Source organism: Botrytis porri (genome assembly GCF_014898465.1).
Source record: "Botrytis porri strain MUCL 3234 chromosome Unknown BPOR_011, whole genome shotgun sequence".
In the NCBI taxonomy this organism is placed as follows: Eukaryota; Fungi; Ascomycota; class Leotiomycetes; order Helotiales; family Sclerotiniaceae; genus Botrytis; species Botrytis porri.
This window is the reverse complement of record NW_024066085.1, coordinates 1015087-1039122: the sequence shown is the minus strand read 5'-3', so window position 1 is coordinate 1039122 and position 24036 is coordinate 1015087. Positions and strand designations below refer to the sequence as shown.

Sequence of the window (24036 nt, the reverse complement as noted above, 5' to 3'; positions counted from 1 at the left end):
GGTATGTTACATTTGTATCATGCTTTGGGATTGCTACATACTTGTCTCACAGGGAACAGTTTGAGATGATCTAGAACTCGGCTTGATCATAAGTTAGTTTCTAGCTGAAAGTTGCGGTTTGGTGGCAGCGATGGCTCTGTATATGAGTCGTGATGGGTGGATAAAAGGGCTGAGATACCTGGCTAAAATTGTGTGGATCATGATACCTTGCTTTTGTGTCGTACGGGATTGTTTATAAGAACTCTAGTCGGGGGTTTTATAGGACGAGTACAACGGGGTTTGCATCCACCATTACGCATCGCATTTTCGGGCATTGTTTTCTTGCAGTAGTAACACCTGTGGTGTAAGGCTGTACGAGGGTATATTCCTTTGTTGGGTGAAGTGCTTGAGTACCGAACATACATTGTCAGGGTGTCATATTGTTATGTCAGCGAGAGACGGGGGAAATTTAAATATGGAGGGTGTGAACGCGGGCAATGGAGGGGATGAGAAGGAATTTGTGAAGGAGAAGAATAAGTTGGGTTCAAAATACAGAAATTATTTTACAGGCAAATTTCAAGGGAAGTCTAGGAAAGGTGAGAAGTCGGATCAGAAACGTCCACAAAAAGGAAATACTCGATCCAATTCAGAACCGATATCAACGCCAGTACCAACATTGGAATCCAGGTCAGAACCAACAGCAGAACCAACATTGATACCAACATCTCAATCACACCCTCGATCACAATCACATTCTCAACCACAATCTCAACCCAAAACCATAACTACAGCCACAATCATGCCTCCCAAATCACCTACAACCCAACCACGTTGGACCTCAGATATTCACAAAACAACTCCGAATGTAATCTCCGATATCGAATCCGCAACTCATAGCATCCATTCTATCTTTCATGACCTCAAAACCATCACTCCAGAGGATGCAAACACACTTCTTCAACTCTTCTCCTCTCAGATCAAGGGTGTCCAAAATGACAACACTCTCCTTCTTGAAAAGACAGTAAAACTCCTAGCGTCTCAACCAGAAGATTCACAGATTGGAAAAAGTCTAACAGCAAGTTTTGTTAATACGCTATGGGATGCCTTGCCGCATCCACCTGTCAGGAGTTTGGATAAGAAGTTTATGTATAGAGATGCGGATGGAGGAAATAACAACATCTTAATGCCGGATTTGGGAAAAGCGGGGACGGCATATGCAAAGAGTGTTAAACCTGAGAGAATGAGAAAGAAGAGTCTACCGGATCCAGGGGAGCTTTTTGATGGACTGATGAGGAGGGGTGGGTTGGATGGAGAAGAGGCCTTTAAGGGAAGTCAGACTGGAATCAGTAGTCAGCTGTTCTATCTGGCTACGATTATTATTCATGATCTTTTTCTTACGGTATGAACATACTTTTCTTCTTAGAATTTGGGTTTGGGCAATTTGAGATAAAGATCAAGGACTAATGAAATAAAAATAGGATCATGAAGATATGACGAAATCGAAGACTAGTAGTTACTTGGATCTCGCACCTCTCTATGGTTGTAATCAAGAAGAGCAAAATGCAGTCCGAACATTCGAGGATGGAAAACTCAAACCAGATTGTTTTTCCTCTAAGAGAATCTTAGGATTTCCTCCCGGTGTGGGGGTATTCTTGATCATGTTCAACCGATTTCACAATCATGTGGTTGAAATGCTTGCCCAGTCAGTACTCTTTATTTACTGTCTCCCCCTTGTTGAACACAAAACCTAACTGATATCACAGAATCAACGATAATGGCCGCTTCACAAAACCCAAAGCAGAGGCAGCAGAGTCTGCATTTGATAAATACGACAATGACCTGTTCCAGACAGGTCGACTCATCACTTGTGGCTTATATGTTAATATCGTTTTGAAAGATTATGTCCGTACGATTTTGAATCTCAATCGTACAACTTCAAAATGGGATTTAGATCCAAGAGTCTCTGAGACCAAGACCCTTTTGAATAAGCCTGCTGCTGAGGGTGTAGGAAATCAAGTCACTGCTGAGTTTAACTTGAGTATGTCTAATATAATTTCCCTGAAGTGTCCAAACCCCGTGATTAATATACTAACTCGGTAAAAAGTCTACCGCTGGCACTCGGCCATCTCCCAAAGAGACGAGAAATGGACCAACGCAGAATACGCTAGATTATTCCCTAACAAAAACCCGGCTGATGTTACGCTTCCTGAACTTCTCAGTGGTCTCCATTCAATGGAAGCAGAACTCCCTACCGATCCATCTCAACGCTCTTTCGCAGACCTCAATCGTTTATCTAATGGATCATACGATGACGAATCACTCGTCTCAATTTTCGCATCTTCGGTAGAAGATCTGTCTGGTGCTTTTGGGGCCACAAACGTCCCACCTATCATGCGCTCCATCGAAATCCTCTCTATTCTCCAAAGTCGTTCTTGGAATATGTGCACTCTTAATGAATTCCGTTCATTCGTCGGATTGTCGCGTCACACATCATTTGCGGATATCAATCCAGATCCTGTTATTGCGAAACGACTCAAAGAATTTTATGGAACTCCTGATGATGTGGAATTTTATCCGGGAGTCGTGGTTGAAAAGATTAAACCACCGGTGGTGCCAGGTAGTGGATTATGCACGGGGTATAGTATCAGTTATAGTATTTTGAGTGATGCGGTAGGGTTGGTTAGAGGAGATAGGTTTTATACTACGGATTATACGCCGGAGAGTCTCACTAATTGGGGGTTAGTTTCATCTTCTATCTGCCTCTTTCTTCAGTTTTTATTGTCTTCTGTCTTTAAGATTGTAAAAAAAAGTTACTAACATGATAAAACAGGTACAATGAAGTCCAATTTGACACAAATATCGATGATGGTGCCGTGCTTTACAAATTAGTCCTCCGAGCTTTCCCAAACCACTTCCAGGGGAACTCTATATACGCACATTTCCCATTCGTCACACCCGAGACTAATCGTGAAATTCAAAAGGATTTGGGAAGAGAGAATTTGTATAGTTGGGATAAACCCAAGAAGAAGGCAGATCTGCCAAAACTGGATGGTTGGGAAGAGTGCAAGAAAATCTTGGATGATAAGGCTAATTGGAAGGTTGGTTTTTCTTTTCGGTTTGAATCTTTGGGATTATAAACCTTCGGGAGGGGTCACAAGAAGTATAAATACTAACTTTAGATAATAGGTAACATGGGGTGCCCCAATTGCTGTCTTAACTTCGCAATCGCCTTCCGATTCCACAAATGCTACAGGGCCGCCAAAAATCCCCCCGTTCTGTCTCGCAGGGGATGAATCTATAAATACTACCTCGCGCTCTCTTATTATATCTTCTTTCCACGATCTTCCAACTGGTCATGGTAACAAGAATGATAAAGAACATCCTGATTGGCAATCCGCAATTGCGCAATTCTACACAGACAACACGGCCGATTTGTTTGATAAACATAAAGTTCTCATCCCAACCCTGAACGCATACATCAAAGCCAATGGTAACGGAAGTGCCACTAAAAATGGAGCTGTGGCACCTAGAAAGACCTACAGAGTAGACGTTGTATCCGACATATGCAATCGCGTCTTCACTCGTTTCGCAGCCGGCGTGTTTGATTTCCCTCTTAAGCTCGGAATGGGCAATACCGTCGACGTCAACGTAACTACGGATGTTGAAGACGGATATACAGAAGAGGAGTTGTACACAGCCCTTTCCACTGGTTTCATATGCATTTTCAATAATTTCGATGTTACGAAATCTTTTTTCGTGAATCAGGAAGCAAGAGCTGTGGCTAAGAAGCTGGGTGATATTTTGATGGAGCATACGAAGGGAGGTGGGATTGGAGAGGTTGTGGAGGGCTTGAAGGATAGACTGCATAGTTTGGTTCATGATGATGAGACGGAGAGACATGCTGAGGAGAAAGTGGAGAGGGAGAAGGAAAGATTAGCGCTGAAGGGGTATGGGAAGGCAATGCTGCAGAGATTTGTGGATAAGGGAAAGAAAGCCGGATGGGGAGTTGAGAGGGTAGTTTGGGAACAAATGTTCGTATTCCTTTCATTTTTTCTGGCATTAACTTCGTTTCCCTCTCCTGTCACAGAGTCTTATCGATTCTTATGTCTTGGATTATCACGCTAACTCATCTATGAAGTCTTCCAACCTCAGCAGCTATGACGGCAAATCAGTCGCAGCTTCTCTCCCAAGTCCTAGACTATTATCTCAGTGATGCCGGATCATCTCATCTACCAAAACTGTATACTCTTGCCCATGAAACTAGCAAGGAGTCTGATGATTCATTGTTGCACTAGTATGTTCTCCTTCCGCATCTCTTTTATCTTGTCTTCCCCTCCAATAAACCCAATTCCTCCCAACAAAGCAAAGCCAAAACAAAACAAAACAAAACAAACACAAACTAACACCATCCAAGCTTCCTCGAAGCAGCCCGACTCCGCGGCACCGTCGCTCTCTTCCGCCTCTACTCACCCTCCCAAGCCCCCTCTCAAATTACCCCCACCACCCCCGCCCCCGGAACCGTTGTCCTCCTCAACCTCCCCCTCGCCCACCACGACCCCATCGCCTTCCCCAACCCAGAATCCGTCGTCCTCGATCGAAATCTCGACTCCTACCTCATGTTCGGCCACGGCCCCCACGAATGTCTCGGTCGCGATATTGCTTTAGCGGGAATGGTGTGCGTCTTTAGGATTATCGTGGGCTTGAAAAATTTGAGATTGCATGCGGGTTCGAGTGGGTATAGTAGGAACGGAGCGGGGAGTGAGAGCAAGGGAATGAAAACTGTGCAAACGGAGTTTGGAATGGCGTATTTGGATGATGAGTTGGCGACTTTGGGACCGTTTCCTATGGGGTTGAGGGTTTGTTGGGATGAGTAGGGGGAGAAACGAAATGGGGGGTAGTGTGTGAGTTTTTGGGGAGTTGGCTCTTTGATTTATCGATTTCATTTTTTTGTTTACAGGGAAAGGAAGAGAAATTAGACTTAGGGTTATCGCAGTATTTATCATCCAAGTTTGAACAACATTATGTCTTTAGCTTAATGGGCGAATTGTCAGAAATACAAGGAATTTTCCATTATCATATCTTTTCTTCTCTCCAGATCATCCGCATCATTAAATTCCGATCAGAGAGTTTTTCTAGTAGCCTGTAGGGTTACTGCACATATAGTCTTCTCAGTTTCGCTACTCGTGTATTGTGACTTCTTATACCTGTTTGAATGTGAATCTGTAGAGCTGTCTGTAGACTAGAGGTACCTAGGTATTATCTGTAATAGTAGTAAATTCTTAATCGATTTAGTCTATCTATAACTAAGCTATACTAACTATGTAATGCATCTATATAATACTAATTATATAGAATAGATAAAAAAAACAAAAGAAAAATCCATCCTTTTCTAAATAATCTCTAAATCTGTTATGATATAATTCCGGTATATTATAAAATCTTTATAATCTTTTCATTTATTTTTATATAACCTTTACAATCCTCTACTTCTTATATCTGTTTTTATCATCCCTTTCTATTTTATCTAACTCTTTTTAATATGTCTAACTCTATAATTAATATTTTATTACTTTATTGTAAAGATATCTTTACCCTTAGATTTTCAATCCTTAAGTTTTTTTAAATCCTATTCATAATATAAACAATTTCAACTTTAATCTTATAATATAGAATATTTCATTTCTGGTTTCTTCTTTCTAATACTTCAATTAGATTAGATTCTATTCGAAACTTCTTATTTTTATTCTTATTTTATTCTATCAATACTATTCTTCTAATAAAAATAGACTAAGTTTTATTTCAACAATCTAAGTCTTTTTTCACAATTCTAATTATTATTAAAGTTATTAAATAAAAAGAGGTTTTGTAACGCAAAGTGTGACAATTTCGAGCTAAAATGAATTATTTAAAAAAAAACCTAAATATTATGAATATTTCATTTTTATTATGATTTTTGATTGTTTTTTCTTTCAAAAATAATGATTAATTATTAAAATATAAATATTAAGAAAACCTTGATTTTGATACATTTTTGAAGTAGCCCACATGGTGATATGGCTCATATGCTGATGAACTACGTTAATAATATTTAAATCATTTTAAAGCTGGGAAATAACCTTATTTTCTAAACAATACTTATAGAACGATTATATAACATGGTTTATTAGTACGTACACTATATCAGTACATACATCCTTATTTTTATATATAAAAAACAGCCGTATATAACCATACACTTTCTTTATTTATTAATATAATTTAGTTTTTCCTTATATATATTATATTTATCTATATAAATAATATAAATAATATAAAAATGAATTAAAATAGTAAAATCTGTTCACAATGAAAGAGCAGGCCAGTGGAATGTATGTAAAAGTGATTATGTAGATCAATTGTATTAAAGTAAAATCTAATTTATAAAATGAAAATGATATATATATAATAACTAAATACATGTACTACAACTTTCAATACTCTTTTAAAAAGCTTATTCATTTAACTTTAATAATTAGCTTTAAAGCCTTAGTATATTCTTGAATCTTTCAAATATTACCTTTATATATAATTTTATTAATTCATTTGTAATTATATTACTTATATTAATATAGTTAATATTAATTAAATATTTTTCTATAAAATCTCGAATAAAGTGATAACATATATTAATATACTTTAATCACTCATATAAATATAAATTCTTGATTAACACTAACATTCCTTAATTGTCTTTAAGTATTTAAACTATGTTATTATTTCCAATATACTTTAATCATTTTAAATCTTTCAAAAGTTGAGCTATTTATTACTTTTATTTGATAAATATAGTTATAGAAATATATTCAGCTTTTATATTAAATATGATTATAAATATCTACTTCTTATTTATCTATAAGATTAATTCATTATAGAATATTATTATTTTATTAAAGATACTTTTTTGATTAGTTCTATTACTTATTTAATCTATGTCTATATATACTTTAATAATATATTATAAAAGATTATATTCTTTACAAATATTTAATTAAATTCTTTCAAATTTAAAATATAGTTTCTATTTGATAATCAATCTCAAATATTTTATAAGATTTTTGAGTATAATATTATAGTATTTAATAGAATTAGATATAGTTTATATTAATCTTTTAAGATTGAATATGATATTTAGTTTAATATAGATTATAAAGTGGATTGTATTTTTAATTGCTTATTAATATTTGTTTACATTAGGAAGTTCATTATTTAATAGTGTTAATTGTAATTGATTGTAATTCGAGATTGATATCTTTCTAGAGGTATATTGATTATAAAAGATTTCGAATTGGGTAAGCATTATATATAGGTATTCTTTTTGATTTATAATTAATACTCTTTTTAATCTAGTACAAATAATTCGTATTTTTAAGATCTTATTAATTTCCTTTAGGTTTTTGATATTAAATTGAGTAAAAAGATTATAATAAAATTATTGAATATTTTGTTTATATATAGCAACAATAACAATATCATTTATATATACTAAAAGAATTAATTGATATTAATAATTAATGTATAAATATAGATCTATAAGACTTTATATAAACTTCATTTTAATTAACTTTCCTTTTAGAAAAAAACTCCAATCTCTACCAGCTTATTTTAGTCTATAAAGATTTCAAAGTATATATAAAATGTAGCCACAATTAACATAGATATCTTAAAAAGATACTAAATAGATTTCTTTTTTCAAGTATAATTCAATAAATATGTTTTTGATATTAAAATAAAAGCATTCAAAATCCTTTCTTATAACAATTATAAGGAAAAGGTAAAGAGTATCAAATCGAACTATAAGAATAAAGATTTTATTATAATCTTTACCTAAAATTTAATTAAATCCTTTAACTACTAATCTGACCTTAAATTGTTCTATCTTATTATCTTTTGTTTTAATAAGAAATATTTATTTTGTTAAAACTAAATTACTTTTTTATAATAAAATAAACTCTTTTCAAATATTATTTTTAATTAATAAATCTACTTCTTTTTAAATTACAGCTTATTATTCTTTTATATACTTTTTATTTACCATTACTTTTTTATATATATTAGATATTTTAATTCCAAGAATTTCAATTACTAATAAAATGGTTTTAGCTTTTACTAATATATTTATTAAAAGAGTTAAGATTTTTAAAATAATTTTATTATTTGTTTTTTTCTTGAATTAATAAATATTTGGAATAGTAATTATAATATGTTTAATTAATTCTATTATTAGCTTATTTAAAAAATAAGTAAAGTCTAAATAATTTTAGAATTTCTTTATTCTTTTATATTATTGTTATTATCTCTTTTTCTCTTTTTAAAATTATATTTCGAATTTAATAATATAAAAGTAGGTTTAGATATAGGTATAATAAGTAATAAAATTATATTAAATAATATAACTTTAAATAATAAATTCGAATTCGATAATGGTAAAGTTACATTAAATAAAGTAATCTTAGGTAAAGTAATCTTAAATAAAGTAATTTTAAATAAAATAATTTTAATTTCTTTATTGTTTTCTTTTATTGGTTCTAATAAATCATTAATTATTTATCAAATATTTCTATATTCATTTTTATTAAAGTGTAATATTCTCTCAGTTTTTGTTTATTTTAATATTATTAAGTACATTTTTATTAAGTTTATAATTATTATATCTAATAATATTAATAAATTAATTGAAATAGATAATAATTTAGGAATATTTTTAAGTTTATTATTAAATCTATAATTAGATTTTATATTCTTGGTACCTTATGATTCAGCTATATAGTTTTTGAGTTTAAGATTTAGATTCCCTTCTTTATAGCTTTCGTTGATTGTAATATAATAAAAGTAATATATATAATTTAGCTCTAATAAATAAACCTTTATATATTTGATAATATTTTTTAAATATTTTAGAAATATTTCAATCCTTATTATATCATAGAGTTTATTATACCTTTATCCTTTTAGAATAGTTTTGAAATTGATATAAGTATAATATCGACTTCCTTAGACTTTATATATATCAATATCTAATAATATGCCTGTAAATACTTTGAATAAGCTTCAATTGATTTTATTCGCATCTAAACTAATACTAATATAATTTCGAATATATACATTATGCTCAATAGTTTTATTTTAAAACTTTAATAATAAATAAACTTTTTTTAATATTATTCTTATATTAGCTTTTACGATTTATATATTATATTTGACTAAACCATTTTAATAAGATGATACAATTATTATAATTTTTAATTATATATCAATCTTTTATTCTTGAATGGCTTGAAGAAGCTCTAATATATTGTCGATTCTGGTAGTAATTATAACTATACCTATAACGAATTCAATTTCTTATTTTCAGGCTTTCAATAAGAATATTATATCGCTTTTCTATTTCAATAAAATAATCCAATTTACTTTTATAACACTATTAATAATAAGAAGAAAGTATTTATATTTTCAAATAAACCTTGAAAAAGGGTCAATAATATTGAAATAAATCAATTCTAATCTCTTAGATTTTTATATATTTAATTAACTTGGAATTCTATTAATTATTTTTATAAGAATATACATTTTATAAATATTAAGAATTGAAAGAACCTTAATAGATTTCTAAAATATAATAATTTTATATAGGTTCCTGATTTTATTAGGACTAAGATAATTGAAGTGTCTATATTAAATAAAATATTTTTCCTTCTTTATTATAATTAATTCTTCGATTTCCCTTTTTATATTATCAATAATCTCTATAAAGAATATAAAGGATACGGAATCTTTATATCTTAGTTTTATATATAAAATGATATATATTCCATCTTTCATTTTAGCTTTAATAATTTTATTATTTTTATTATTTTCTAATGTGAAATATATCTCCTTAAAACTGAATGTATCCTTAAGCTCTACTTTACAAATTCTCTTAACTAAAAGCAGATTAATCCTTAATTCAAGTATATATAACATTTTAGTTAATAATATTCTTATTCTATTCTTATACACTATATTTATTATCCTTTGTTTATTTGAGTATATAACTTTTTTATTAATTATTATCCTTTATTGTGGAGTATAAATTAGACTTTTGAAAAAAGAATATTAGTTAGATATATATAAGGTGGTATTAGTATTAGTGTATTATTATAATGGGGATGTCTTATTAATACTTTTTTTAATAAGATGATAATATTTAGAATCAGATTCATTATTAATAACACTTTTAATAATATTAAAGTTTGATTTAGTAATATAAGCCTTATGCTCCCTATACTTTTTATTTCTTTATAATAAAAAGATAGATTATCTTTTTTTTTTTTTTTTTTTTGAATCAGATTTCAAGAGATATTTAGTATAACAAAACTAAAAGCATTTTAGGACTAAGTAATCAGGTTTGTTATAGAATTCATAAATAATAATGGATATATTGATTTCCAAGTTTATATTAACTTTATATTAATAATAAGGTAAAATATATTTCTTTTCTTTTATAAGATATATTAAATCTTTAGAGTTTTATATCTTTATTTCTATAATTTGTAAATGCTTGATTTTATTATTAATATTTAAAGTAGAATTAATAATGTGGATTATATTAATAATGACTTTGTATTTATTAGGGAGAGATAAGGTTAAACTTTGAAAAAGTGATTTATTTGTATACAAAGTATTGACTGAAGTATCTGTAAATAAGAGTTTTTGTTGAAGATCTTTAAGCTTATTCTAAGTATTTATAATTATTATATTAAAAATATTATTAAGTTGAAAAGAAAAGGTTTTGATTTTGAGAAGGTATTTATCTATTACAATATTATTAATTCTGAAGTATTTTATTATCAAATAATCCTAAAGTTTCTTTACTATATTATATTCTTTTATTAAAATTTTATTGTTATTAAATAATAAATAATAAATGTAAGATAATATATTAATATTATTCTTAAGAAAGGTAATCTTTTTATTAATATTAAATCAAATCTTTATAATAGTATTACCATTATCGCTAAAGACTTGAAGTTTTTTAAAATCCTAAATTAAATTGTTAGCTATTACAATCCATATATATTTATATAATATCTTTTTGTATATATAAAATCAATCTTTTCCTCAAAATTGAATTTTTATTTAATAAATTCAACATTTATAATTTTTTTAAATAAAAGAAAGAATATATTTAGAATAATTTCTAAATTTAATATCTTTGTTGTTACGGGAGCTGCCTCTAGGGTCACGTGGAAGTGTCTAGAGATCTCTCGAGGTGGTTTAGACTAGACTTCAAGTAGGAATTCAATAAGGTTGTAACTGGTTGCAATTCTCGTAACTATAGTAATGAAACTAATGATTGTTCTTGAGCACGAAGCTCTACATTGTAATGAAATCCTGTTCCCTTATATAGACCTTCCTGCTCTGTTAACTCTTGAGTCGATTGTCGAAAGCCGATGGTCGAGTTTCGAAAGTCGAAAGTCGAAAGTCGATTTCGATTGTCGGCTTTTATGGTCACGTGATGCTAATCCTGTAGTTCTTGTTATCCGTCGTAACACTATCCCCTTCCTATACTAGCGCTTGTCCCAAGCGTGTATATAGCGTGGTTTCCCCACCTAGTTGTATGACTTTAATGAGTGTTGTGTTTATTTCATTATGCCTGCTATTAAATCTTTATCTGTTCACGATTCTCTACATTTATCCCGTAGTGTCGCTCGTACTGGTAAAGAGCGCGATCCCTGCGATTTATGTAATCAATCTCAACGTTTGTGTGTTGTGGATCCTGGATTATCGGCTCGTTGTTCTGAGTGTATTCGTTATAAAAAAGGTCGCTGTCGTCCTGGTATCGAGATGCCTTCCGGCTATGAATCCATTGAGCAACAGCGCGAGAAGCTAGATGCCGAGGAGGAGGAGGCGATGGCTAAAATTCTGCGTTTGCGAAAACAAAAGGCTTTTTTACGGAAACGGGAGCGGGAAATGATTCGTCGTGATCTTCGCACATTGGATGAGCTCGATGCTCTAGAAGAAGAGGAAAGGTTGGAAAATGAACGTGTTAAAAAGGAAAAGGCGGACGCGGCGGCGGTGGCAGCGGCGAACCCTACTAGCCCTTCCTCTTTTGATTTCTCTTCTTTACCAGTGATGTCCGATGCTGAGGTCGAGGCTTTGTTGGCAGGTGTGGGTACCTCAGGTGGAACGCCTGTAACTTCTCAGGGCAGCTGAGGTCTTCTTTCGGTTCCCATGAATTTTCGGTATGTGGATAATCTAACCATTTGATTAAGTATTTGGCCGTGCCTCTGACGTATTTACAATCTAGTATTGTTTCGACATCGTATATGGCGTTAGGGTTAACTGGTTCGATTTCCGTGAGTGGCGCAATCGGCGCTCCTGGTGGTGCTGGTTCGAGTAAAGATATATGGAATACTGGGTGGATATTCATTGTGTCTGGTAGTTTCAACCGATAATTGACGGTTCCTATTACCTTGTCAATCTTGAATGGTCCTAGTTTCCTGTGGTCGAGTTTATTGCTTGGTCTTTTGGTTTCAATGTTTCGTCGTAGCAAATAAACTTTATCCCCCTCTTTAAGCGTAGGTTCCATACTACGTTTCGTATTGTAGTACGCTGCTGTTCTGGATGATATGAATCTTAGATCGAGAGCAAGCTGCTCTTGTAAATCCTTTAATTGTTCGACTTGTATTATTGCTGATTCGGCATTAACCTCCTGTGGTATCGGTGTTTGGTATGCTTTAGGATTAAACCCAAAGTTAGCGCGTGCTGGTGTAATCTTTGTGGTTTCCGTTTCCGATGTGTTATATGCGAATTGTGCCATAGGTAATAGCTCTACCCAATTGTCCTGTCGATAATTTATGTAGCATCTAAGATATGCTTCCATTGTCTGATTGGTCCTCTCTGTCTGACCATCGGTTTGTGGGTGAAAGGCTGTTGATAGCTTTCTTTTAACACCCATTAGTGCTAATAAGGTAGTCCAGAATTTCGAGGTAAAGAGCTTGTCTCTGTCCGAGATTATCTCATCTGGTACTCCATGTATGCTTACTATGACCCTAAAGAATACATATGCTAGTTGCTCAGCAGTCCATGTTTCTTTGAATGGTATCATGTATGCAAATTTTGTCAATCTGTCTACTACATTGAGTATTGCGTCGTACTCAATTCCTGTAGTAGGGTCTTTCGAGAGTGGTAGTTTAACCACAAAGTCCCATGTAATGGACTTCCATGGCTGAGAAGGCATGTCTGGGGTCTGGAGCTGACCATACGGAGCATGTCGTGATGACTTGTTTCGTATGCAGGTGTCGCAACTTCCAACAACTTCTTCAACTATCGTTCTCATTCGTGGGAAGTAACTGATTTCCCGGATTCTTGCAAATGTCCTTGCAATTCCTTGATGTCCGTGTGCCGGCAACCCATGTTGTTCCGTCACAAATTCCTTAGTCATTTGACTCGGAATGTATACTTTCCCATGAAAGTATATGGTTTCGTTTTCTATTGTGAATCCTGGTTCTATTGCTTTGCGTATGCGTGTAGCTGTAGCATCCTTGTCGTAATGTGATTGGATTTGGTTTCTGAGATGGTTGTCTTCCAATATATGAGTAGCTGCAAGCTGTGGTGCATTGTAAACCAGTGATTCGCCTTCTTTCTTGAATATTGCGTATGATTCGTACGACTTATTCTCTTGGTATTCTGGTTTTCGGCTGAGAGCGTCGGCTCTAGCGTTTTCTGATCCTTTAACATATGAAATCTTGAAATTGTAATTGGCCATGGTCTCCGACCATCTGACCTGTCGTCTGTTTAACTGCTTCGTTGTGGTGAAGTAAACCAAGTTCTTGTGATCTGTATACACCTGTACTGTGTATTTTGATCCTTCTAAATAAACTCGCCATTCTCTAAATGCATCGACTATCGCCAGTAACTCCTTGTCGTATATCTCGTAGTTCAACTCGGCTGGTGATAGTTTTCGAGAGTAGAATGCGATTGGTTGCTATTTCTCATTTTGACCTGGTTGGCTCAACACTGCGCCTATAGCGAAATCTGAGGAATCCGTTTCCACTATGATTGGCTTCTCAGGATCGAATGTTAACAGTATTGGCTCCTCGGCCACTGCTTGTTTGAGCGTCTCGAATGACTCCTGCGCCTTGGCGGTCCATTCGAAGCTCCCTTGCTCTTTTCTTGTTAAATTGGTTAAGGGTGTTGTGATCCCTGAATAACCTTTAATAAATCTTCGATAGAAGTTGACGAATCCTAAAAAAGATTGTACTTCCTTAACTGTGGTAGGCTGCTTCCATTCGAGCACTGCCTTAACCTTGTCCTTGCTCATCTTGAGCCCTTGGTTCGATACGGTGAATCCCAAAAACTCTGTTTCTGTAACGTGGAATTCGCATTTGCTTGGCTTGCACAGCAAATCAGCCTTAGCTAAACTTTCAAGGACATTGTTGACGTCCTTAATGTGTTGAACTCCGCTGTCTGAATATACTAGGATGTCGTCCAAGTAGCATATACAGCAAGTATCCAAATATTGTGATAGCACATTATTCATTAACCTCATGAAAGTAGCTGGCGCGTTGGTTAGCCCGAATGGCATAACCTGATACTCGTATAGCCCATATCTTGTCTTGAAAGCGGTTTTCCATTCCTCGCCTTTCTTCATTCTAATCAAGTGGTACCCGTTTCGTAGGTCCATCTTGGTAAATATTGTTGCTCCGCCTAATCGATCTCTTAATTCCGTAGCTAATGGAAGTGGATATCGATCTTTCTTTGTAAGCGTGTTGAGCTTTCTGTAGTCCACAACTAGTCTCTTAGTACCATCCTTCTTGGGTACCCACATAGTTGGACTTGCCACTTGGGATGTGGATTCTCTGATCCATCCCTTGGCCAAGTTGTCGTCGATATATTCTTTGAGCGTCTTTAGCTCATCGGCTGACATTGAATAAATTGGGGTGTGCACAGGCATCTTGCCTTCCTCCAATATTATCTCATGATCCCACGGCTTGTGTTCCGGTAAAGCCTCGTGGATCCCTGGTTCCTTAAAAACCTGTTCATATTTTCTGTACTGTTCTGGTATCGTAGGCTTCTTTTTTGCCTCGATTGCGATTTCCTGCCGTACCGTCGGCTTCTGCATTTGTAGAGGAGGTGTACTGGCCTTCGCTCTTAATGGAGGACCCTGGACTGGGTGTCCTACGTCGCCGGTGTTGTTCGCGTTCAACTCTCCTTGGCGCGTGTTACGTCTCGCGGACGCCTTGAACGTGTCGTCATGACCGTCCTTGCACTGATCAAATGTCACTGTTCCTTGTGACCAATCTATTCTGGGATTATGTGCCTTCAACCATGGCATTCCTAAGATGATCTGTTGTTGGCCCAATGGCACAACGTCAAGCTGTATAACCTCCGAATGTTGGGTCATATTCATTCGTACTGGTCGTGTCTCCTGTGAAACGTTCCCGTCAGATCCTGCTAGCTGTCCGTCAACTAACTGCAATTGGTAGGGGTTTTGTTTCTTCTGGAGTGGGACTCCCAAATACTTTGCAGCTTCTGGTGCAATAAAATTTCCTGTAGCCCCTGAATCTATCATGGCTTGTTGTATTTGTCCGTTTATCTTGACTCTGCAGTATATTTGTCCTGCTTGTCCTGTAGCATTCAGCTGTGGTGTAATTTGCTTATTCTCGCTATTCTGGATGATCTCATCGGCAAATGTTACACGTCGAGGTTCTTCCTCTTCTAGATAGGCAGCGCTTGTCCCTGATCTAGCTCTGTCATCAAGTAAATCCCTCCATAGGGTGTACCGGTAGTTCCCTTGAGTGACTTTCATTATCGTACCCACAACTGGTGGTGGTATTATGGCCTGAGCCTGGACCCGGTGTTCTTCTCCTACTCTTCTGCATAAAAATAGAACCTGATTCTCATTTCTTTCAGATGTGTGGTGATAGAACACTTCCCATAGCTCTCCCCTGTCTGGCCACTGGAGGTGATCGGTACTAATTCTTTCTACGAATGATGTGTTTGTAGTGATTCCAAACCATAGAATTCGATGCTGATCGACGTACCGAACCTCATACGATTCGCCTTCTTCAGCGTCTGTTACGCTGAGGTCTTCGTTCATAGTCCCTTCGTCTGTATCTCCAAATTTCCAGATACGACGGTTCCATTGGTCAATTTCCCGAATAGACCATGATTCTCCTAACTGCGGGTCTTTGTTTACCCATGAGAGGCCTTCGACCTCTTCTTCTTCTTCGAGCTCTTCTTCGTAAGCTGGTGGTGGCGTGGCTAGCCCTGTCATGCTAACAGCACACAATTGTGGCGTGAAGGTGGCATTAAGTTGGCCCTTGCCGAACTTATTCTTAAAGTTACCCTTCTTGCCCCCTGTTCTCTTGCTTCGGCATTCTGCTGCTCGGTGCCCTGCTTTTCCACATTCAAAGCATAAGTTATTTTCTCGTCTTCGTTTCTTTTCCGGATCATCATTCCCGCTCTTGTGGTGCGTAGCGTCGAGTTCCATAGGGTCGCCATATCCCTGTGGATTGTAACGTGGTCTACCCTCATTCTTGCGGTAACGCCCTTGCTTTTGATTTCCCTGGGGTTTGTATGATCTTTGACTTTGTCGATATCGGTAAAGACGATCATCTGACTCGATGGAGTCCTGGATTAGGTCGTTCAAGTCTACACTCTCGGCAGATCTTTCTAACTCCAGTCTGACTTCTGGCTTGAGTCCTTTACGATAGTGACTCATGATGGCGGTTTCGTCCCACTTGGTTGTTCCCGCATATCTTCGGAATTCCGTAGCATACTTCAATGCTGATCCTGTCTGCTTGAGGTTGAAGATCTTATCTTCCGCTACCTCTAGCTCATTAGAGTTCCCGAAGATTCTACGTATCTCTGTCTTAAATCCTTCAAAACTGTTGAAGATTGTTCGAGTGGGTTGCATGCGATCCTGATCGTCATGCTCGAAATAGTCGCGCAAGTATGGCTGAATCCATTTGCCTGCCTCACCTCTGAGGTATGACACGGCCCAAATACTCTTAGATTCCTTTTCGGTGAACTTGTCTTGGTTGAATCTAAAATAGATTTCAAGTTGTAAGAGGAAGGTGTCGAGTTCCTGTCGACTTCCTTGGTATTTGTCTGGTAAGGCAATCTTGAGTGTTTCGTTGATGGTAATTTCCTTGGGAGCGTCGGTCATCTCGACATCGTTGGTGTCGGGTGCTTGTGCCTGACTGCTCGCGGATGCACTGATGGGTGTCATATCGTCGGTTGGTATTGAATTGGTACTTGAAGCAGAAATGGTGCTCAAAGTGTTACGGGAGCTGCCTCTAGGGTCACGTGGAAGTGTCTAGAGATCTCTCGAGGTGGTTTAGACTAGACTTCAAGTAGGAATTCAATAAGGTTGTAACTGGTTGCAATTCTCGTAACTATAGTAATGAAACTAATGATTGTTCTTGAGCACGAAGCTCTACATTGTAATGAAATCCTGTTCCCTTATATAGACCTTCCTGCTCTGTTAACTCTTGAGTCGATTGTCGAAAGCCGATGGTCGAGTTTCGAAAGTCGAAAGTCGAAAGTCGATTTCGATTGTCGGCTTTTATGGTCACGTGATGCTAATCCTGTAGTTCTTGTTATCCGTCGTAACATTTGTTCATTTTAAGGTTTTATAAGTAGAAAACTTATATCAATAATTTAAGCATATTTAACAAAAAAAAATATAAAAAAATAGAAACTATTTAAACTATACTATTCCAATTTAAATATACTAATATTTAAAGAAAGAAATTCTTTTTAAAATAAGATAATTGAAAATAATGAATTTTGATTTGTAAATAATAATTTTTGAAATAATATTGAATATTATATAATAGATAATACTTTTTAATATCAAATCGAAATAGATAATCTTTTTAGTAATAATTTATAATTTTTTTATTTAAAGAAAAGATATGATATAAGTAATTACTTTATTATTATTACTCAATAATCTATTTATTATATATACTTTATATATTGATATTGTATTGTATAGGAATTTTTTATTATCAATTTTTATTTTAATAATATAAATTATTTAAAAAGCTTTTAGCCTTAGTTTTACTACAGAGCTATTAGACTTATAATTTATTTATAATAAAAGAATAAACTAGTGGAATATATATAAAAGTAATTATATAGATTAATTATATTAAAGTAAAATCTAATTTATAAAGTGGAAGTAATATATACATAGTAGTTAAGCGTATGTGCCACAACTTCCAACAAAAACTTATAATAATAATAAAGTTATTTAAAGAAATAGATTTTTGTAATATAAAGTGTGATATTCTTAAATTATAATTGAGATATCTATAAAAAGATTAAATTTTATAAATATTTCATTTTTATTATTCATAAGAAAACTTTTTCAAAGAAAAAATAATAATTAATGATTTAAATAAAAATATTAATAAAAGATTAATTTTGGTGTATTTTGAAGTGGTGCACATATTGATATGATGTATATACTGATAAACCATGTTAATATACTCTAGATATTTCAAATATTTGATGGATTTCCTAAGTATTCGTCCTGCTATATGCCTCTGGGGTAGGGTAAATACTTAAAGGGGGACAAAACCCTGGGTAGGGTAGGGGTGCCCAATCCTACATAGGACTGGGGAATAGACTGGGTGGAGTGTATGGAATTTATGAAGAGTTGGTTAGAGGTGGGAGTTTTGCTGGTGTTGATATTTTATTTATTGATAGTGGTAATGGTTATTAGCATTACCGTTGATTGGGATGTGGAGGATTTATAATCTAATACCAAGGTATCATCACTTTTATCATCAATTTATTCACATTACCGCCACCACCACAATTTTCCCCACCTCCTCCTACTCACCTACTCCTACTCCAACCAACACAAACCTCTAACCACAAGCCCAATCCCACAGGCTCCTTACTAACCATCTCCTTCTCCATATTCATTTCCATACCCTCAAGTTCCTCAACATTCACATCCCAGACATAACAACCACAGAAAATCTTAAGTTCGTTTGGATGAAACTAAAGTAGCTAGTGATTTTGAAGGATTAATCTTATTGGTCTTTTATGTCTGGGATTTTATGGAAATAGAGGGGTATGGGTTTGAGTTGAGGGGGTTTTTATGTAGTGAGATGCGATGACGATATGATATCATTTATAGATTTCGCGAGCGGAAACAGATATAGATACATACGTATGTGTATGTGTTTGCGTATCTTTCAGTTAGAGTATGATATATGTTGGATGTATACATACGGCTTTTAGCCATAGATGAAATCTTCAGTAAAGAATTTTGGAAAGAAATATAAAGGAATTGGGTTTTGCGTAGTTATATTGTGACACTCTTGAAATTTTTCTTGGGATTTGATATCTTTGGGTTTGGGTTTGGAAGGAAGTTTTGTTTGTGGAGGGTGTTGTTGGAGAGGGAGTGCTGTTGACGTTGATGTTGATGTTGATGTTGATGTTGATGTTGATGTTGATGTTGATGTTGATGTTGATGTTGTCATTGTTGTGAACTCTAACAATAACAACAAAATCCGAAGATATCTTTTCATTGCTGATTTACGCTTTACAGCTTTGTTAAAAAGGTATACGTATAATAGGTCAATATTTCAGATGACAACTTTTGTTGAAGAATATGCAAATGCTGGTAAATATGACAGTGTGATTGCCAGTATAAATGACAAAAATAATATCATTTTAGTCGCGATGTCCTTCCAGCTTCTTGGCGTGTATTTTTTCTAAGTTAGAGATGATACTTGGTGGAGCTGGTGGTTTAGTTTTATTTTTGGAGGAGTGAGTGAGAGTGGATGAGAGATAATGAGATGGAAGGGTGGTAGATCTAATAAATTACTCGGTTTGTGGTATCGTAGTGAGTTGGACTTTAGGTAGTGATCAAGTGATTTTATGGAAGATTAATAGGGTGATTGATCAGGTAGGTTGCGAGATATTTTTTCTTCATCGAAAAGTTTAGCTGTACGTGAAATTTACTTCTGAAGTGGGTTTAACGTTGAACGATTGCTGGGCGTTTCGATACCGGTCTGTTTTGAAATCGGGATGAGGAGAGTGAGGTGTTTGGGAGAAAGGAAGACATTATCAGGGTATGTTTGGGGAAGCAGTGGATTGAGAAAGGGTAGGCGACTCTTTAGCGAGATGGAAATGAAGCATCATATAAATGAGTATAAGTTCTTCTGATGGTGAGGTAGGCATGGCTAGTTAGCATCATTCAACCAAACCACTTTCAAGTAATGGGGCAGAATAAGTGATTATGATCGGTTTTAACATTTGAAGAAGGAGAATGGTCACTAGGAAATGCGATTTTTTGACATAAATTTGTTAACATTATATACATTATAAAGCGTAGCCAAGCCATTTTAAACACCATAACCTCCAAGTAAGAACGCCCACCCCAAACAAACAACGCTAATAACATGCACACCTAAATGCAATTTTAGTCATAATTCATTAGACGTTACTCATAAGACTCTCATCTCAATCCTGTGCTCTTAGTATCCAGTAGTCAACCTCATATCTAAAATTTAGCATTCAATTTCCATCCGCCACCATAACCTCTTGCACACGCCATTGCAACTGCGCTAGAAGCATAGCAAAGACCAGTGAACAAGATCAATCCCCAGTAAGCACCCCCGCAAGTCTCAATCAGAACGCCAGCAATTGGAACACCGGTCAAACATCCAATACTGACAACTGAATAACAAGTTGCATAGTATCTGCCATAGTCCTTGGTGTCGCACAATTGGCCTACGCAAACGGGGGTTAAACCGACATTGCTACCGCAAGCAAAACCAAGTATTATAACGGTGCAAATTAAGCCCGCGTAAGTGTTTCCGAAAGGAAGCCAGACGACAAAACAGGCAAACACAGTAAGAGAGAGTGCCATAATAATAGTGTTGAAACGGCCAATCTTATCAGCTACCAAGCCCGGGAGGAAACGACCGACAACAGATGCAGCAGATAGGATGGACAGAGATTGATAGGAAATCCCTGCATCAAATCCTTGATAGAGAGCGAAAGATGTAATATAAGTGACTGGAATGAAAAATCCCCATTCAAGGAGATATACACCCAATACGGTGAAGGCGAAATCTGGCTTCTTGAAGATTTTGATATCTGGATGAGGGCTTTGAGCAGTTTGAGAACGTGGAAGACGGGGCTTGATAAGGAGGTTGGCTAGAGCGGTGATGAAAACGAAGATGAAACCCATTACACGCATTGTCCATGAGAACTATGTTGAAATCGCTTAGTAATGTTCTGTTTGAATAGAGAAGTTTGGAGAAATAATACTTACACCAATCTTTGGAATGAGATTTTCCAAGAGAAGTGGGAAAACAATGCCACCAACAGCACCACCAGTGGCTGCAATACCAGTCGCATTTCCACGCTTCTTATTGAACCAATGGCCAATTACTGCGACTGACGGAGTGAAGGTCAGCGAACTTGCGAAACCACCAAGTATGCTGAATACGGCGATCCAATGCCAGTACTCTGAAAATAGTTAGCCTTGCACGATCTTGCTTCTTGGGTTTCAAAACTTACCAGTACACTCCCCAAAGAGGAAGACAGAAAGAACGAGTAAAATACTTCCTGGCAGAACCAAATATCTTGGTCCATAAACATCGAATGCAGGTCCAATGTAGATGCCGCCAATAAACAGAATGAATGAGTATAATGAGAAGATCCATCCAATTTGCGAATCAGAATAAGATGCTAACTGGTTTGAGGCTAGGTAGGCTTGAAATGAACCTGTGGAATTTGCAATACCGAAACTGCAAAACATGCCACACCATGACCCAAAAACAACTAGCCAAGCTTGCAATCCACCCTCAGGGTACTTGTAATCATCCTCAGAATCTGAATCGGATTCATCTACTACTGGATCAGAGAGTGGAGTAACAGTAACAATGACTGCCTTCTCTTTCTCTAAGCCGAGAGCTCCGGTCAAGGAGCCCTCGTGCACATTCTTTTCAAGGTCGATAGTTGAAGTGGAGTCTTTGTTGACTTGGGATTGGTCCATAGTATGCCGGATTGAGATGTTTGAGGGATTATGTGCTTATCGTTGTATCTGATGCGAAAACACTGTGCCTAGCAACAGCTATAATGCTTTAACAATCAAGCGAGATTGGGTAAGAAGGGTACAAGATCCAAGATAAAGGTAAGAAGTATGGGGTTAAATTTGATGCTGAGAGACTTCCTGTGTGCTTTTGATGAACATGTGATGATTTACTGTAAAAGATAAAGGAAATAACGACTTCATATATGAAAGATGCGCCAGGGTGCTTCAGCTTCAGTGAGGATACTTTCTGGTTGTCAATGCCCAATGTTAACACCCGGCTTGACTGACTGCCATCCCTTTCGAGATCTAGCCCTCTTCCCCAGAGCCGACAGCAAATGTGTTCTGGGTGTGTGATCACTACAAAGCTCCATTAAGGCACACACTAATAACTTGAAGATGCTAGCTTCAGATGGTAATACACTCAAAAAGTCTTGCCAACTCAAAATCTGGAACAGAATCCGCAGTGCCGACGTAGTACTTCGAACGCTCTGGAGCATAACGTTGGGCTTGTGTCACTCGTGATACCCAAGAATAACGAAAATAGTAGAAGGAATTGCGCAAAGGAGAGTAAAAATTGAAGAAAAAAAGAAGTGATTCTCCACCATTTTGCGGTCAACGGGGAACCTCTCCTAGCTCACCGTGAAGCTTGAACTTGTCAGGCTTGCGGGGCGGAAAAGTTTTCCAATTCTGGAAAAACAATGCGGATTTCAATAGACCATCCATTTCAAAGGTACAAACGGTATCCATTTTCTCACAAAGAAAGTCAAAAATCTGATGAGAATATACTGATGAGCTGGAGGTGACAAATGGATTGTTGTTTCGACAATGGAAAGATTGTGAAGGGGGAAAATGAAAGAGAATGATTTGGCGACGCAAACGAGAATTAGCGTGGAAATTCTCGGCAGAAGTTTCTCCGAATAAGCTTTTCTACAATCTCCACGTTCACCTCAACTCCATATATCTTCAACTTCATTCTTCACTCTCAATCACGAATTCACTCAGCGCTCCAAAGTCTCCGTAACCTTAAGAGCATCTGTTCAATAAAATCTATGAACGTGTCGATCCCCTCTCATAATCTCGATCAAAGCGTCATTTTCCCGAATTTTTCGTATACCAACGTGTTTGAGCAAATACCACACCGAGGGACAGCGTTCTCAATGCAGTACCTCGAGTACATGCAGGGACCATGTGTATTTGTTCTAGAATGATTCGATTGGGCTGGAAAGCTTCTTTGCAGATGAATTTGGAAGCTATTAGCAAACAGAAATTAATAAGTCCATCTTATGAAGAGCTTAGGACGGATCCGGGTCGTGCACAAAGCGTTCTTCTTGTGGGGATAATTGACACACCCCAGTTGTCACGAACACGGTTGCTTTCGAGATTTCTGTCCTCTCCACTCGTTCCACTTAGCTCTGGGCACATCTATCACTTTGAATGCGAATCCAATGTCTGAATATGCTCACATGGCATGCAAATATCCCTATCGGTGTAGGATTACTTACCAGTGTAAGGTTAAGGTTGCTTAGTATAGCGGAGAGCTTTTTCTTTTTACAAGCAAAAATCCATATCAACCGACAGGCGACCTAAACCTTAAGAAAAATATGCAAGAAAATGGACCTTCCTCTTTTTCATAGTTTGCTATAGCCTACAAGTACGAAGAAAGCGGACTAGTACCGGTACCTAGTCAGTTCTCATCTCTACTTCGGGGCCATAAGTCCCAATTGCAAATCCACAATTTCCATAGCTCACTTGCACATCTATATTTATATGCTGAAGCTTGGGCCAGGCGAAGTTGCAGGCTCACGCTATCCACGGAAAGAATCCAAGCTCTGAAACCTTAAAAATGAACAGGGTATCTCAAAGTCAGATGGTAACATGTGCTGTCTAGTCTCCGGTACATGAACAGTGCCATCAGTCCTACTTAGTATTTTGGATGTGAGTAGTTGAAGTGAGATATTGATGAA

The 24036-nt window shown here is 35.8% G+C and overlaps 2 protein-coding genes across 2 annotated transcripts; one reads left to right on the top strand and one right to left on the bottom strand.

Annotated features, from left to right (window-relative positions):
* Positions 1-424: 424 nt before the first annotated feature.
* On the top strand, positions 425-5045 carry EAF01_008341 (uncharacterized protein; the record flags this gene model as incomplete). The annotated part of the gene is made up of 8 exons (XM_038916597.1): positions 425-1378; positions 1458-1681; positions 1743-2017; positions 2084-2717; positions 2810-3077; positions 3166-4010; positions 4118-4273; positions 4394-5045. 8 exons carry the CDS (start codon positions 425-427, stop codon positions 4851-4853), a joined length of 3816 nt encoding a protein of 1271 aa, XP_038767959.1. The 3' UTR covers positions 4854-5045.
* A 15485-nt stretch (positions 5046-20530) lies between these two features.
* Positions 20531-22033, bottom strand: EAF01_008340 (uncharacterized protein; the record flags this gene model as incomplete). Its single annotated transcript, XM_038916596.1, has 3 exons — positions 20531-21244; positions 21308-21504; positions 21556-22033. 3 exons carry the CDS (start codon positions 22031-22033, stop codon positions 20531-20533), a joined length of 1389 nt encoding a protein of 462 aa, XP_038767958.1.
* Positions 22034-24036: the final 2003 nt, after the last annotated feature.